Below are 16,349 nucleotides of genomic sequence, written 5' to 3' on the forward strand. Positions count from 1 at the left end.
GCTCGTATCCTTCTAAACCTGTCATACCCATGTACCTGTGCAAATGTTTGTTAAATGTTGTGATGGTCCCTGCCTTGACTACCTCCTCCTGCAGCTCGTTCCGTACACCATCTTTTGTGTAGAAAAGTTACTGCTCAGGTTCCTATTAAATCTATGTCCTCTTGTTCTCGATTCCCCTAATCTGGGTAAAAGACTGTGCATTTACACTGTCTATTCCTCTCATGATTTTGTACATCTTTATACGATCACCCCTGATCCTCCTGCGCTCCAAGGAATCGAGTCCCCGCCTGCCCAACTTCTCCCTTTAGCTCAGGGTCTCGAGCCCTGGCAACACCCTGGTGAATCTTCTTTGCACCCTTTCCAGCTTAACCGACCCGGTTCATTCCTGACCCGAAACGTCGCCTGTCCCTGTTCTCCACAGATGCTGCGTGTCATCGTTTTTTTTTCTTTCCGTAATCCATCATCTGCAGTTCCTTGCATCTCTGCGTCCCACCAGGCCGCCGTGGAGAAGGCCGCTGCTGGACCCCGCGGTCAACGGAGCCCACGCCCGGCCCCTGGGTCGACGGGGCCCGCGGCTGGGGCCCGGGTCGGCGATAGTGGACGATGGCGGTCGATGATGGCGCCGACCGACGGACCACGTGGGAGCGAGGACGCCGCTGCTGGGGGAAGGAACAAAGGGAGGCCTGGGGGGGGGGCACCGTGAGGGGGGGAGGGCACCGTGAGGGGAGGGGGAAGAACAATGGACAATGGAGGACCTGGCGGGGGGGGGGGGGGGGGGAGAACAAAAGAGGAGATGAGTATCGGAGTAAAGAGGTCCTTCTGCAGTTGTACAGGGCCCTGGCGAGACCACATCTGGAGTACTGTGTGCAGGTTTGGTCTCCTAATTTGAGGAAGGACGTCCTTGCCATTGAGGCAGTGCAGCGTAGGTTCACCAGGTTAATCCCTGAATACTCAGGAGAATATTCATCGACACACCAAATCTCCTCGATCTTCTAAGGAGGTAGTGGCGTTGTTGGGTCTTCTTTATGACTGACGGCCTTTCTTAATGACTGCATCAATGTGTTGGGTCCAGGACCTCGGAGATCCTCGGAGATATGCACGCCCAGGAACTTGAAGTTGAACGATTCCAAGATACTTTATTTTCACATGTACAGTGAAAACGCTTCGTTTTGCAGATTAAATCCCGCAGAGGGCCTCACCACTCGTGACTCTGCACCACGAGAACAAAAAGGTTCAAGCGAGAGAGAAAAAAAGCTACGGGTTTAAAAATGCAACCCTCTGGATTCCCTCTGGAACATCTGGCCAGCTGTGAAGCCGGCTACCAAGCACAGCTGGCTGACGTTATCCAGGTCACCAGCAGGGTGCAGCATTGTTGCACAACTTGCTGCAAATGGACCAAACTAACGCAAGTCCCAGCCATGTCGACACTGAACCTGCCCAGGTTCAAAACGACCCAGGTGGACTTTAACACCGTGAAGCCCGCGTGGTCTCTGGGAAGAAGAGGCCGACTCGGGAGCTCCATGCCGCTGAGTAGAGTTTCGACCGTCTCGATGCAGGGAGTTTCGACCATCCCGGGTGGTTCAACAGCCCCGACCGTGGGTGATGGAACATTATTACCTTCCATCACTGTGAGGAATGTGGAATCCGCTGTGGTGGATGTTGATACTAAATTTCACTTTATGCGGCTGTGTGTCTTGTTGCCTTTCACTTAGTACGGCTGTAAGGTGACTCAAACTTCACTGTGCCTTAATTGGTACATGTGACAATAAATTGAAAAGGACACAAAGATACTGGAGTAAGTCAGTGGGTTCGGGCAGCTTCTCTGGAGAACGTGGACAGGTGACGTTTCGGGTCGGGACTCCTCTTTAGATTGATTGCCTGGGGGGTGGATGCGGGGGAAGAATGAGTGAGAAGGTTGGGTGAGTGGAGGCGAGGGGGAGTGAGAAAGCTGGATGAGAGAAGAGGCAGGACAAAGCACGGCCGGCAACAGACCGACACAGGCGAGGGGGGGGGTCCTGATAGGCAAATGTTTGGGCAGATTAAAACAGGTGCGAGACAAAAGGATCGAAGAGTTGCAAATTGTGAAGCCAGATGAAGGAATGTAGGATGAGGGGAAGGGAGAAATAGGTGGGGCATGGGACGGGGAGAGAGAAAGGGGTTGTTAGAGATGACCTGACATTGGAGACTCCAATGTTCATACCATTGAATTGAATTGAATAAATTTTATTAGCCAAGTATGTACACATACAGGGAATTTGCCTTGGTGCTTTGCTCGCAAGTAACAACACGACATACAGTAAACAATTAAGAATAAAACATAATTTAAACATGTGAGGAGTGCATTAAAATACCAGAGCAAAAGGAGGCTACAGACTTTTGGTTATTGAGCAGAGCTACTGATGGTGGAAAAAAATAAGTGTTCTTATGTCTGGCTGTGGCTGCTTTGACAGTCCGGAGTCGCCTTCCAGAGGGAAGTGCTTCAGAGAGTTTGTGGCCAGGGTGAGAGGAGTCAGAGATAATCTTGCCCGCTCGCTTCCTGGCCCTAGCAGTGTACAGTTCGTCAATGGGGTGGGGGGGGGGAAGGTTGCAGCCAACAACATTCTCGGCTGATCGAACGATGTGCTGCAGCCACCGGATGTCGTGCTTGTATCTGTGTGAGCCATTCTCGTGTAGAACCGATCTACCAGTGAGTAGGGGGTGGGTGTGTGTGTGTGTGTGTGTGTGTGTGTGTGTGTGACACACTCCCGGGTGTCAGTGTGTGTGACCAATCCCCCAGAGCAGAACCTACCTACAATACAATGCAATATATCTTTATTGTCATTGTACAGGGGTACAACGAGATTGGGAATGCGCCTCCCATACGATGCAATAATTTAATTAGCTAGTCAGTATTCATTTAAACAACCACCCACCCAACGAAACAAATTGTAACAGTTTTAAAACAGAATAAAGTGCAAGTAGGTCTGTGCCGGTTCACTGTGCGATGTGACCATCCGGCTCAGCAGGACCGGTTCATAGCAGCTATGGCCCTGGGGATGAAGCTGTTCCTGAGTCTGGAGGTGCGGGCGTAGAAGGCCTTGTATCGTCTGCCCGATGGAAGGGGTTCGAACAGACTGTTGCAGGGGTGTGAAGAGTCTTTGTGGATGCTGGTGGCTTTTCTGAGGCATCGTGTGTTGTAGATGCCCTCCAAGGCCAGTGAGGGTCAATGCGTTGGCGAGGGCCAGTGTGTGCAGCCCATCCCCAATGAAGATCAAGAGTGTGTGGGACTCATCCACTGGTGAGGGTCCTGGGGGGGACATCTCTACCCAGCGAGCGAGGGGGGATTTTGGGATAACTATCATCGCTCCTTCATGATCAGTGACGAAGAAGCAAGGAGATAACAACTCCCTTTTTTGCCTTCCATCACGGTGTGGAGGAGAGTCACTGTGGAGGATGCTTGTGTTGAATTATGGAGTTGTGTGTTTTTGTTGCTTTTTCTATGGCTGTGACTGCATGGTAACTACATTTCATTCAAACCCGTTTTGAATGACAAATACAGAAATTCAATTCTTAGATCCATTCTCCAGGAAATTCTGTACGCAGTTTTGCATTGATCGGTGGCATTTGTACCAGCCAAGTACACCCGGTCTCGGACGATCTGACCCCCCGCCTGCCTCAGCGAGATATAGTGGGTGGCAGGACCTGTAGGCGGGAGTCACAAGATGGCCACCCAGAAGCCAATAGTTTTCAGTGGCATTGTCCGTGGGAACTCTATACTAAACTGTGCTCACCAGGTACCGACGAAGGCAGGTGGCCCCAGCAATGGCTGCCTCTCCAACAGTCTCTGTTTGCCCCTTCCTTCTCTGTTGTGTTTTTTTTAAGTCTGTGTTAAATGTATGTTTTAGTGATCTTTAGCTGTTTTATGTGGGGTTCGGGGGAAACTTTTTTAAATCTCTTACCACAACCGAGATGCGTTCCCCCCCCTCCCGGGTCGTATCTCCATCCGGACCGCGGCCTAACATCGAGGAGTGGGCGGCCTATGCTGGAGGCAGACTTTGGAGCTCCAACCGCGGGAAGTCTGCGGACTTGCTATTGTGGAGCTGGCTGCCTCTGGTTAGAGACTGACTTCGGGAGCTTCGATCGCCAGATGGTTCGACTGCCCCGACCACAGAATAAATGAGGAAGTAGATTGGACTTTATTGCCTTCCATCACAGTGAGGAATGTGGGGAATCCGCTGTGGTGGATGTTCATGTTAACTTTTTATGAAGTTGTTTGTCTTGTTGCTTTTTTCTTTAGCATGGCTGTATGGTAAATCGAATTTCACTGTACCTTACTTGGTACATGTGACAATAAACGCACCTTTGGGCAACCAATCCAACTATCTCAAAGCCTCCCCACCACTAACCTACCCTTTGGCTTCACCTCCATCTGGTGGCATGCAGATTCATACGAGACGTTACCCCAATTCCTTCCAGATTTCTCTTCCCCATTTTGGGATGTCTATTCTCGCTACTTCGTGATCAGTGGACAAAACTCTTGGCGATGGCCTAACCAACATGGACTTGGTCACACAGACTCCAATGGTTCCAAGTACCTGCGCGCCATCTTTAAACTTTAGATACGGCGTGGGAACAGGCTCCTCAGGACAGAGTCCAGGCCAGCCAATGCTCACCCATACACTAACTAGTTCCATCCTACACAAAAGACGCAGGAGGAGGCCATTCGGCCCTTCGAACCAGCACCTCCATTCAATGTGATCATGGCTGATCATTCTCAATCAGTACCCCGTTCCTGCCTTCTCCCCATACCCCCTGACCCTGCTATCCTTAAGAGCTCTATCGCCGGGAACATTTACAGAATTTCCCTCGTGTCCGTCCTCCCCGTGACCACGTGGGTTTTCCCCAGGCGCTACGACTTCCTCTCGCACTCTAAAGGCGTACAAGTTTGTAGGTTAATTGGCTTTGGTTAAAAATTGTAAATTATCCCGAATGTGTAACCGGGAGGGATTTAAAAAAACAATCAATGGTCGACTCTGACTCGGACTCAGTGGGACGAAAGGCCAATGTCCGAGTTGTATCTCTAAACTAAAGGAGCCAATTAATCTACAAACCTGGTATTTATTCACAGAATGCTGGAGTAACTCAGCAGATCAGGCAGCATCTCGGGAGAGAAGGAATGGGTGACGTTTCGGGTCGAGACCCTTCTTCAGACCCATCAGTCTGAAGAAGGGTCTCGACCCGAAACGTCACCCATTCCTTCTCTCCCGAGATGCTGCCTGACCTGCTGAGTTACTCCAGCATTTTGTGAATACCTTCGATTTGTACTAGCATCTGCAGTTATTTTCTTAATCTACAAACCTGTATGTTTTTGGGGTGTGGGAGGAAACCGGAGAAACCCCACGCGGTCACAGAGAGAACGTGCAAACTCCACACAGACAGCACCCGTGGTCGGGACCAAACCGGGGTCTCTGGCGCTGTAAGGAAGGAACTCTACCACTGCCCCACCCTAAATGGGCAACTGGTAGGTGGCTACCAAATGTCCGAGACTCCCACAACTGAATGAGTTATAAAAATACTTGTTGCATTTCATAAATTCATACATTTCCAGGCTTCTGGCTGTGTACCAAGACAACCTCGTCTCAATCCACAGGTACAAGTGATCAATAACTGTTTAGAACAATTACAGGTACAATAACTGTTTAGAAAACACAGTCCAAAAAAAAAATGAAAGCAAACAATGAAAATTAGTCCCTTTATTGAAATATTTTATTGTTCAACTCTATATTAAAGCCAGGAATTGTAAGGTAGTGCTAAGAGACTTGTCAGTGTACACACACACACACAGAACAATCTTTAAAAGCAAGTGGTAGGGATTAGTAGCCTGCACAAAAAGTGATCCAATCCAACCCCTGCTTCAAGACAGCTTCCCGACTACAGTGAAACGTGGAATCGCAAATACTTTTTCACCTTGAGCTCAGACTAGAGAGTGCGGTTGCTTATCAACGTTTAACGGAAAGCGAGGCAAAGTGACGACCTTCCACCTGGGCTCCCAGCTTCACGGGAAGGGGAGGAACCGAAAATCAGTCAATTGTCCCCCAGCAGGGAGGGCGGTCGGTGGGAGTGGAATTTCTCCATTTCCCACCAGACCGTAGATTTCTCCATCGCCCACCCACAACTTAAGACACAGAACCCACCAGTCAAACGCCACGTTTGGCCAATGCCAAGTAGGACCTGCTATCTCTCCGGTCCGGTTACCCACATCACCGGATCCGAACTTGGGGCCAACAGCTCACATCGCGACTTGTAAACAGTCACGACATGCAACACAAACCTCCCCTCAATACATGGCAAAGTCGCTCAGCAGGCAGCCGGCACGGGCACGTCCAGGGACACCGCACGGGTCCTAATGAAATGCACGAGTCAAATCGCACTGCATGTTTGAGCCTGACATCCAACTATCATTGATTAGTGTTTAATACTGATTTAACCTCGCGTTAAAAATATTTCTTTTAAAAATCGGAAAGTTCTACACAAAAGATGAACAGCCCTGCTAGGACGCAAAGCAACGATTACAAAATAGTGTAAACCAGCTTATATATTAATTTGAAGAATAAATAACTAGATTGGAATCGCGGCATCGATTACAGACTGATCGTCATTAGCTTCCAGTACAGAGGCTCGCTGGAGTGTATGTGAACTTGAGGAACCGGAATCAGGGTACAAGGTGTTCGGGGCCCGAGCTCTCTCTGGAGCACAGGATGTAAACAATGAGCAGGCCGGTCGGTCACTCCAGGTGATCTTGCAGTGAGTGACGGTCTTTGGAACGTGGTCTGGAACAATGGTAGGAAGGAACTGCAGATGCAGGTTCAAACCGAGGAAGGTCATAAAATGTTGGAGTAACTCTGCGGGGCAGGTAGCATCTCTGGAGAGAAGGGATGGGCTATTCTCGAAGCTCGGCCTCTGTTCCAAGATGGTGGCTTGTCACCTAGGCCCGAGGCTGATGGCTAAACGGCAGAGTCTTGTGTCAGGAGCGAGTGATGGTTTGGGTAAGTAGTTGAAGGGAGAGGTGGACGTATTGTGGAATGAGTTAAGTCGGTCATAGTAAAGGCAGGGAAGAGGGCAGAATGTTTGAATGTGAAATGATGTAGAAACAAAAAAAATGATTTACACCAAAGATAGACACAAAGACATCCACTTCAAGCACAGCTTCTCAAAGCCAATGGCCACTTCTCCTGTCCTCCCCTCCCACAGCAACAGAGCCACATGGATGGCAGGAAGTCTTCGAGCATTGAACTGCATCATTAGCTTTAGGCACACACTGAGAAACTAGACTATGGTGGTGGAGCTGGAGTATAGGATGTTGGGAGGCCAGAATGGAGAGGAGAGGATTTTATCTAACATCTATTTCACAGACTGTAGTTTTAATTAACTCCTCGCGAGAGGGTTGAGAGGCAGACATGCAATTGGAGTTTGTTGTGCATTTTAATGAGGGACCCATCCAATCCACCCCTCTAATTCATCGTCTACACCTCAGCGAGCTTTGAATGGCAGCTTGTAAACCTCAGTAGCAACGTGTTCTCAGATACGGCCCCTGGCGTGCAATTAATTTCCATCCAACTTCCACCACTCGCCCGCCTCGACGATATTTAACCTACCGAAGCTAATTCACATGCAATATATATTTAATATCAAGCAGCACCAGAGATCCTCATTTTAAACGGTTGAGGCTTCTAGAAGTGGTGTTGTAACAAAAGGTCTCGACGCATTTTTTCCTGTTTTCACCAAGAATCAAAGAACAAACCCAGACTCGAAAGCTGCCCAAACACAACCAGATTATCAAAGTCTCTTGATTAGAACGAGCCTTTGACTCGTGACACTTGGCAACGACTCAACGACCGGTGACAAGACTCTTCCTTTGAGATTCTAATGATTGAATTGGCATTTGCCTCAAGAACACATGACATTCAAAGAGAAGTCAGAAGATCTTGTGGTTAATGGTAGAAGCAATGACTGAATAGCTAACTCAGAGCCTTTCCTGTAGGTGGCCTCGAGGCACCATTTTCATTGGAAAAGGAGTTATCAAGTGACTTTAGGCAGGATCGGACACGGCACAGATTTTGTTTTCTCGGCCCAGTTTTGGACCAAGTCAAAGGGATACTTCGATGGTGGATTTAATGGCGAAACAGGAACAATCTAGCTTCTGGTTATCACGCACTTGACAGCACCAGTTCAAGACCAATTCAGCTACTGGGCTGTCACACCAGGTTGTCCACTGAGGCCTGAAGGCCGAGACCTCTACAGTGTCCCATCTCTCGGAGATACCAGACCCACACCTCAGGTGGTGTGGCAAAGAAGTTGGGCTCGCGAGGGCTCAGGGGATCAACCTATTTCAAGGTGGAAAGATTTACTCGGCGGCAGTTCTGAACGACAACCGTCACGAGCCAAGAGAAGGCAAAAAACCGCGTCTTCACAGCGGCTTCCTCTGCTTCACAGTGGCCTGGAGTGTAACCATATTGAAGTCAAGAATGTCAACTTAACTTCATCAGAACAGAACGCCCATTCACAGCCATTTAGATTGGTTCATGTTTCTGTTCCCAAGTGATTTGTGCGCCGGGAATGAAAGCATTAAAAAAACAAGACCACACACGTACACCAAACTGCTGCCACTCCAGAATGGTCAGTGGACAGCAGGTCCCATCTGACACCCTTGGTCCCAGGTTGGTCTCACCCTCCCACCATGGTCGTAGCTCTGACTCTTCACCCAGTTCACTGCCGCTCTAGTGAGTGTTAAAGCCGCACCGGCCGATACAATTGAGCAGCTAAGAGAGAGGTTTCGCAGGAACTGGGACGAAGCCTCATGGTCACCTGCATTACCCGACGCATCACTGGAAACGAAACACTTCGGAAAGAGTCCTACGCATTGCCCGGTGGGGGGGGGGGGGCAGGCTGGCGTTGAAAGGAAGCCTGCCCGGCCCCAGCTCACGGTCCTTGGCAAAAGCAGAGCCCTCCGCAGTCTCTGACGGCCGCCAGCCATCAGAATTCAACTTTGCACGCCGGGAAAGTCTCCTCCTGCATCACGACTGTGCTGTTGCTGCCCAGGACGGTGATGTTCAACGACTGCTGCCTCTCGTGCGTCTCCTGGTACCATTCGTGCATGATCGGAGAATCGAAGGTCGGGATTACAGTGACCTGCAAAAAGAAAAGGACGAGAGGGGGGGGGGGGGGGGGGGAGGAAAATTACTTCTTTAGTTTAGCTTATTGTCACGTGTACCGAGGTACAGCGAAAAGCCTTTGTGGCATGAAGTCAGCAGAAAGAGAAAGAAAGACAATACATGATTACAAATGAGTTATTTACAGTGAGATAGGGCGGCACGGTGGCGCAGCGAATGCAGCGCCGGAGACTCAGGTTCGATCCTGACTACGGGCGCCGTCTGTACGGAGTTTGTACGTTCTCCCCGTGACCTGCGTGGGTTTTCTCCGAGATCTTCGGTTTCCTCCCACTCCAAAGACGTACAGGTATGTAGATTAATTGACTGGGTAAATGTTTTTTTTTTAATTGTCCCTAGTGTGTGTAGGATAGTGTTAATGTGCGGGGATCGCTGGACGGTGCGGACTCGGTGGGCCGAAGGGCCTGTTTCCGCACTGTATCTCTAAATATATATATATAGCAAGACCGCATATGCACATAGCCAGACCGTATATACACGAGGCTGCTTACAGTGCCCTCCATAATGTTTGGGACAAAGACCCATCATTTATTTGCCTCTGTGCTCCACAATTGAGATTTGTAATTAACATTTTTTTTTTTAAATTCACATGTGATTTAGTAGTTCAGCACTGCTCTGAGGCTGTGGTGGGGGTTATTCAGTTAAAACAACATCCCACTGCCCCAGCAAGCCACGGGAGTTGGTGGGCAGATCATCAACGACCGTGGTTCGGCCACGTTTGGAGAGTGGTTCCAGTCGCCTTGATGCAGGGAGGACGTGGAGGTTTTGGAGAGGGTGCAGAGGCAGGTTTACTAGATCGCTGCCTGGTGTAGCAGGCTTCAGCTGCCGGGAGAAGTCGGATACATCTGCATTGTTTTCTCTGGAACGTCAAAGGTTGAGGAGAGACGTGGTGGAAGTAGTATATAAAATGAGAGGCATTGATAGGGTAGACATTCAGAAAATGCTGGAGTAACTCAGCAGGTCAGGCAGCATCTCGGGAGAGAAGGAATGGGTGACGTTTTGGGTCGAGACCCTTCCTCAGACTGATGTCAGGGGGGCAGGACAAATGTCCCGCCCCCCTAACATCAGTCTGAGGAAGGGCCTCGACCCGAAACGTCACCCATTCCTTCTCTCCCGAGATGCTGCCTGACCTGCTGAATTACTCCAGTATTTTGTGAACAAATCGATTTGTACCAGCATCTGCAGTTATTTTCTTAGACATTCAGAACCTTTCTCCCCCCCCCCCCCCCCAGGTTGAGGGCAGAACTAGAAGGAGAGAGGGGGAACGTTTAATGGATAAATGTGGGTGATGTTTTTTTTTTTTTTTTACAGGGTGTGTTGGGGGACCTGGAACACGTTGCCAAGGGTGGTGGTGTTGGGGGGCAGATTCGTAAGTGACATTTAAGAGAAGCACACGATAATAGATGGATATGGATTCTTGATTAGAACAGGTGTCAAGGGTTATGGGGAGAAGGCAGGAAAATGGGATTAAGAGGCAGAGATTTAGAGATACAGCGCGGAAACAGGCCCTTTCGGCCCACCGGGTCCGGGCCGACCAGCGATCCCCCCGCACATTAACACTACCCTATACCCACTAGGGGTAATTTTTACATTTTACCAAGCCAATTAACCTACAAACTTGTACGTCTTTGGAGGATCCGCCATGTTTGAATGGCTGAGCAGATTCGATGGGTCGAATGGCCTAATTCTACTCCTAGAACTTGTGAATCATGTACAAGCAGATGAGGAGGGCAGGGGCGAGTCTGGGTCAAAATGTTAAGCTCAGGGGTGACCGCGCTTTTGCGGTTGCAGCTCCTAGACTGTGGAACAGCATCCCTCTCCCCATCAGAACTGCCCCCTCCATCCACTCCTTTAAGTCCAGGCTCAAAACCTATTTCTACCTGCTAGCATTTGAGGCCCTCTGAGGGGGCGCTATGAACTGTTTATGTATGTGCTGTTATGTTTGTGTGCCATTGTATGTTCATTTCTTAGTACCTGAACTGATGTACAGCACTTTGGTCAACGTGGGTTGTTTTTAAATGTGCTATACAAATAAAATTGACTTGACTTGACTTGAAAATGTGATCGTAGAGCAGGAGCGAGTCTGGGTCAAAATGTGGTCGTAGAGCAGGAGGGGAGGCTGAAGGAGGGTCTCGACCCGAAACGTCACCCATTCCTTCTCTCCCGAGATGCTGCCTGACCCGCTGAGTTACTCCAGCATTTTGTGAACACAAGCAGATGAGATCAGTTGAACATGGCACCATGTTCAGCACAAATATTGTGGGCCGAAGGGCCTGCTCCTGTGCTGTACTGTTCTATGTTCTGTTACAAAATTCCCCACTACCAATAGATGCTGTCAGGGCCAGCAAACATCTGTCGTGGGCAATGGCCAATGGTGCTGCCAAAACCACAGCATCGTCTTTGCAAGTGCTTAAATTTAGATTATTGTGAACGGCACAAAGGCACATTTTAAAAGCCTTTTTGTTGCTTCCTACCCAGTCAGCAAAAAGGCTGTACGTGATCACAATCAAGCCGCCCACCCTGACCAGCACAAAGGGCATAATGTTTAGTGCAAGATAAATGCTGATGTGGAAATAAAGATTTAAAAGATTGGAGCGATTGTACTGAAAGATTGTAGATCTGGAACCAGCACACAGAGTCATCCAGCTTCATCACCATCAGCATACCTCAGCTTAGTGTAGAGATACCGCCAGCAAACAGGCCCTTCTGCCCACCGAGTCCGTGCAGACCAGCGATCACCCGCACGCTAATACTATCCGACACACACACACACAATTTACAATTTACAATTCTAACCAAAGCCAATTAACCTACAAACATGTACATCTTTTGGAGTGTGGGAGGAAACCGAAGATCTCGGAGAAATCCCACGCAGGTCACGGGGAGAACGCAGGAAAAATGTTACCTATGTCGGGGGGAGTCCAGAACCAGGGGCCACAGTCTAAGAATAAAGGGGAGGCTATTTAAAACTGAGGTGAGAAAAAACTTTTTCACGCAGAAAGCTGTGAATTTGTGGAATTCTCTGCCACAGAAGGCAGTGGAGGCCAACTCACTGGATGAATTTAAAAGAGTTAGATTGAGCTCTAGGGGCTAGTGGAATCAGGTGGGGATATACTGGAGAAGACAGGCACGGGTTACTGATGGTGGATGATCAGCCATGATCACAATGAATGGCGGTGCTGGCTCAAAGGGCCAAATGGCCTCCTCCTGCACCTATTGTCTACTGTCTACTGATGGTGGATGATCAGCCATGATCACAATGAATGGCGGTGCTGGCTCAAAGGGCCGAATGGCCTCCTCCCGCACCGATATTCTGCGAAACTGGATATTCCGCAGAAAACCCACACAGGTCACAGCGAGAACGTACAAACTCTGTACAGACAGCACCCGTGGTCAGGATCGAACATGGGTCTCTGGCGCTGTAAGGCAGCAACTCTATCGCAGCACCGCCCATGAGCCGTACGAGAAAATAGTTTCGGATGGTAGAAATACCGTGTACTGCATGCAACGCGTCAGCCAGTTACAGAAACAGACGCAACCATCTCCCAAGCAACTCCAATACTTTCATTCATCCAGCAACCTTCACTGACCTCGAGACATGAAGTAACTTTAAATGCAGTCAACGCACCCCAGGTGCACAACGCACCCCAGGTGCACAACGCAACACAGGTGCACAACGCACCCCAGGTGCACAACGCAACACAGGTGCACAACGCACCCCAGGTGCACAACGCAACACAGGTGCACAACGCAACACAGGTGCACAACGCACCGCATCCAACTCTGTGCACTCCCACAAACAGCCTTACGATAACAGATTATTTATCATTGTGACATCGAGGGTGTTGCGTTGTGCACAGTAGACAGTAGACAATAGGTGCAGGAGGAGGCCATTTGGCCCTTTGAGCCAGCACCGCCTTTCATTATGATCATGGCTGATCATCCACCATCAGTAACCCGTGCCTGCCTTCTCCAGTATATTCCCTGATTCCACTAGCCCCTAGAGCTCTATCTAACTCTCTTTGAAATTCATCCAGTGAGTTGGCCTCCACTGCCTTCTGTGGTTGGTGAAAATACTCCAGCTCTTCAAAACAGCCAGAGGATCCTTTGATGGCCGTTCATAAGATCAAGGAGCAGTATCAGGCCATTCGGCCCATCAAGTCTGCTCCACCATTCATTCATGGCTGATCTATCTTTCCCTCCCAACCCTATTCTCCTGCCTTCTCCCCATAGGGCGCAGCACGGTGGCGCAGCGGTAGAGTTGCTGCCTTACAGCGAATGCAGCGCCAGAGACCCGGGTTCGAACCCGATTACGGGCGCCGTCTGTACGGAGTTTGTACGTTCTCCCCGTGACCTGCGTGGGTTTTCTCCGAGATCTTCGGTTTCCTCCCACACTCCAAGGACGTACGGGTGTGCAGGTTAATTGGCTGGGCAAATGTAAAAAGTTATCCCTAGTGTGTGTAGGATAGTGTTAATGTGCGGGGATCGCTGGGCGGCGCGGACCGGGTGGGCCGAAGGGCCTGTTTCCGCGCTGTATCTCTAAAGTAAAACCCCTGACACCCACACTAATCAAGAATCTATCAAACTCTGCCGTAAAAATATCCACTGACGGCCTCCACTGACTTGGGCGTCATCGCCCTTGTTGAGTAGGTGCTCACCTGCGTGTTGTTGCTCCACATGGCCTTGCCTTCCAGGAGCGAGTCTAGAATGTTCCTCATTGCCCCCTCCTTCTGAGGGTCGTCTCCACTGATCACGTAGATGGATGACCGGAGCCGCCTGAAGAAGTCCGTGGTGATTGTGGTGGCACCGTAGCTGTTTGGGATGTAGGTCAGATCCACGTACACTGGGGGGCACTTGCTCACCGCACCTGCGAATAACACTCCTGGAATGAATGGGTTGGCAGGAACTGCAGACGCTGGTTTACACCGAAGACACACACAAAACGCCAGAGTAACTCAGCGGGTCAGGCAACATCTCTGGAGAGAAGGAATGAATAGTGAAGATGGGTCCCGACCCAAGACATCTTCAGAAGGGAGTCTGAGGAAGGGTCTTGACCCACAACATCACCGACTCATTCCTTTTGACTCATTTTGTGTCTAGGAGTGGATGGGCTGTTGGCCCCAGAAAGTGTCAGCATGCCACACTGATTCAGCAACTGCTGATGTTAGTCATTACAATGCTGGAGTTAAACTCATCACCAGACACAGCGGATATTCAAGGATCAGGCAGCATCCGTGGAGGGCAATGTCTTGGGTCAGGACCCATCTTCAGAATGGAGAAATGTCCCGACCCAAAGTGTCCTTCACCCCATCTACTCCTCTCACGATTTTGGACACCCCCTATAAGATCATCGTACAGCCTTCCTGCGCTCCAAGGAATAGAGCCCTAACCTGCTCAACCTCTCCCTATGGCTCAGGTCCCTCGAGTCCTGGCAACATCCGGGTAAATCTTCACTGAACCTTTCCCAGTTTAACAACATCTTTCCTATAACAGGGGTGACCAAAACAAAACAATACATGGTGAGAGGTGGCAAGAGGTACAGAAATGCGAATGTGCACATCTCCAGATTCGGGGTCAGTTTCTTCCCAACAGTTATCAGCCAACTGAACCATCCCAACACCAACTAAAGAGTGGTCCTGGCCTACCATCTACATTGCTGGACACTCTTGGACTATCTTAAACCAAGACTTTATCTTGCACTAAACAATATACTCTATCCTGCATCAATACACTGTGGATAAGTTCTAGGAGCAGAATTAGGCCATTCGGCCCATCACATCTACTCCGCCATTCAATCATGGCCGATCTATCGTTCCCTCCTAACCCCATTCTCCAGCCTTCCCCCCCATAACCCCCGACACCTCTACTAATCAAGAATCCGTCGCTCCGCCTTAAAAATATCCATTGTCTTGGTCATGCAGTGTCTTTCCGCTGACAGGTGAGCACGCAACAAATGCTTTTCACTCTACTTTTCACGCAACAATAAACTAAACCAAACGGACCGAGCCATCGGTGTAGGAAGGAACTGTAGACGTTGGCTTAAAACAAAGATAGACACGAATAGCTGGAATAACTCAGCGAGTCAGGCTGCATCGCTGGAGAAAAGGAATAGGTGACATTTCTGGTGGAGTCTGAGGAAGGGTCTCGACCCGAAACGTCACCTATTCCTTTTCCCCAGAGACCTGGGTGTCCTTGTGGTCACTGAAAGTAAGCATGCAGGTACAGCAGGCAGTGAAGAAAGCTAATGGCATTTTGGCCTTCATTGCAACAGGATTTGAGTTTAGGAGCAAAGAGGTCCTACTGCAGTTGCACAGGGCCCTGGTGAGACCACACCTGGAGTATTGTGTGCAGTTTTAGTCTCCTAATGTGAGGAAGGACATTCTTGCCACTGAGGGAGGGCAGCGTAGGTTCACCAGGATGGCGGGACTGACATATGATGAAAGAATGGGTCGACTGGGCTTGTATTCGCTAGAATTTAGATGGATGAGAGGGAATCTTATAGAAACACAACATTCTTAGAGGATGGACAGGGTGGGTGCTGGATAAATGTTCCCCATGTTGGGGGAGTCCAGAACCCAGGGTCAATAGACAATAGGTGCAGGAGGAGGCCATTCGGTCCTTCGAGCCAGCACCACCATTCAATGTGATCATGGCTGATCATTCTCAATCAGTACCCCGTTCCTGCCTTCTCCCCATACCCCCTGACTCCGCTATCCTTAAGAGCTCTATCTGGCTCTCTCTTGAATGCATTCAGAGAATTGGCCTCCACTGCCTTCTGAGGCAGAGAATTCCACAGTTTAATAATAAGGGGTCGGCCATTTAGGACTGAGACGAGGAAAAACTTTTTCACCCCAGAGAGTTGTGAATCTGTGGAATTCTCTGCCACAGAAGGCAGTGGAGGCCGATTCACTGGATGTTTTCAAGAGAGAGTTAGATTTAACTCTTAGGGCCAACGGAATCAAGGGATAGGGGGAATAAGCAGGAACGGGGTACAGACTTTGGATGATCAGCCATGATCACATTGAATGGCAGTGCTGGCTCAAAGGGCCGAATGGCCTAATCCTGCACCTATTGTCTATGCTTCTGTGACATTAGAGTTACTCCAGGTTTCTGTGTCCGTCTCGGGGCTAGGCGATCCCACCC

The 16,349-nt window shown here is 49.6% G+C and overlaps 1 protein-coding gene across 1 annotated transcript in view; it reads right to left on the bottom strand.

The window, feature by feature from the left end:
* Nucleotides 1–5,733: 5,733 nt before the first annotated feature.
* map1sa (microtubule-associated protein 1Sa) overlaps nt 5,734–16,349 on the bottom strand; it is a 46,354-nt gene continuing 35,738 nt past the window's right edge. Inside the window, exons 6-7 of the mRNA XM_078424148.1 lie at nt 13,865–14,073; nt 5,734–9,168 (exon numbers count right to left, since the gene is read on the bottom strand). Of these exons, the coding sequence (XP_078280274.1) occupies nt 9,013–9,168; nt 13,865–14,073 (365 nt within the window). The 3' untranslated portion in view covers nt 5,734–9,012. The remainder of the gene's footprint in view (nt 9,169–13,864; nt 14,074–16,349) is intronic.

This window comes from Rhinoraja longicauda, chromosome 28 (assembly GCF_053455715.1).
Source record: "Rhinoraja longicauda isolate Sanriku21f chromosome 28, sRhiLon1.1, whole genome shotgun sequence".
In the NCBI taxonomy this organism is placed as follows: domain Eukaryota; kingdom Metazoa; phylum Chordata; class Chondrichthyes; order Rajiformes; family Arhynchobatidae; genus Rhinoraja; species Rhinoraja longicauda.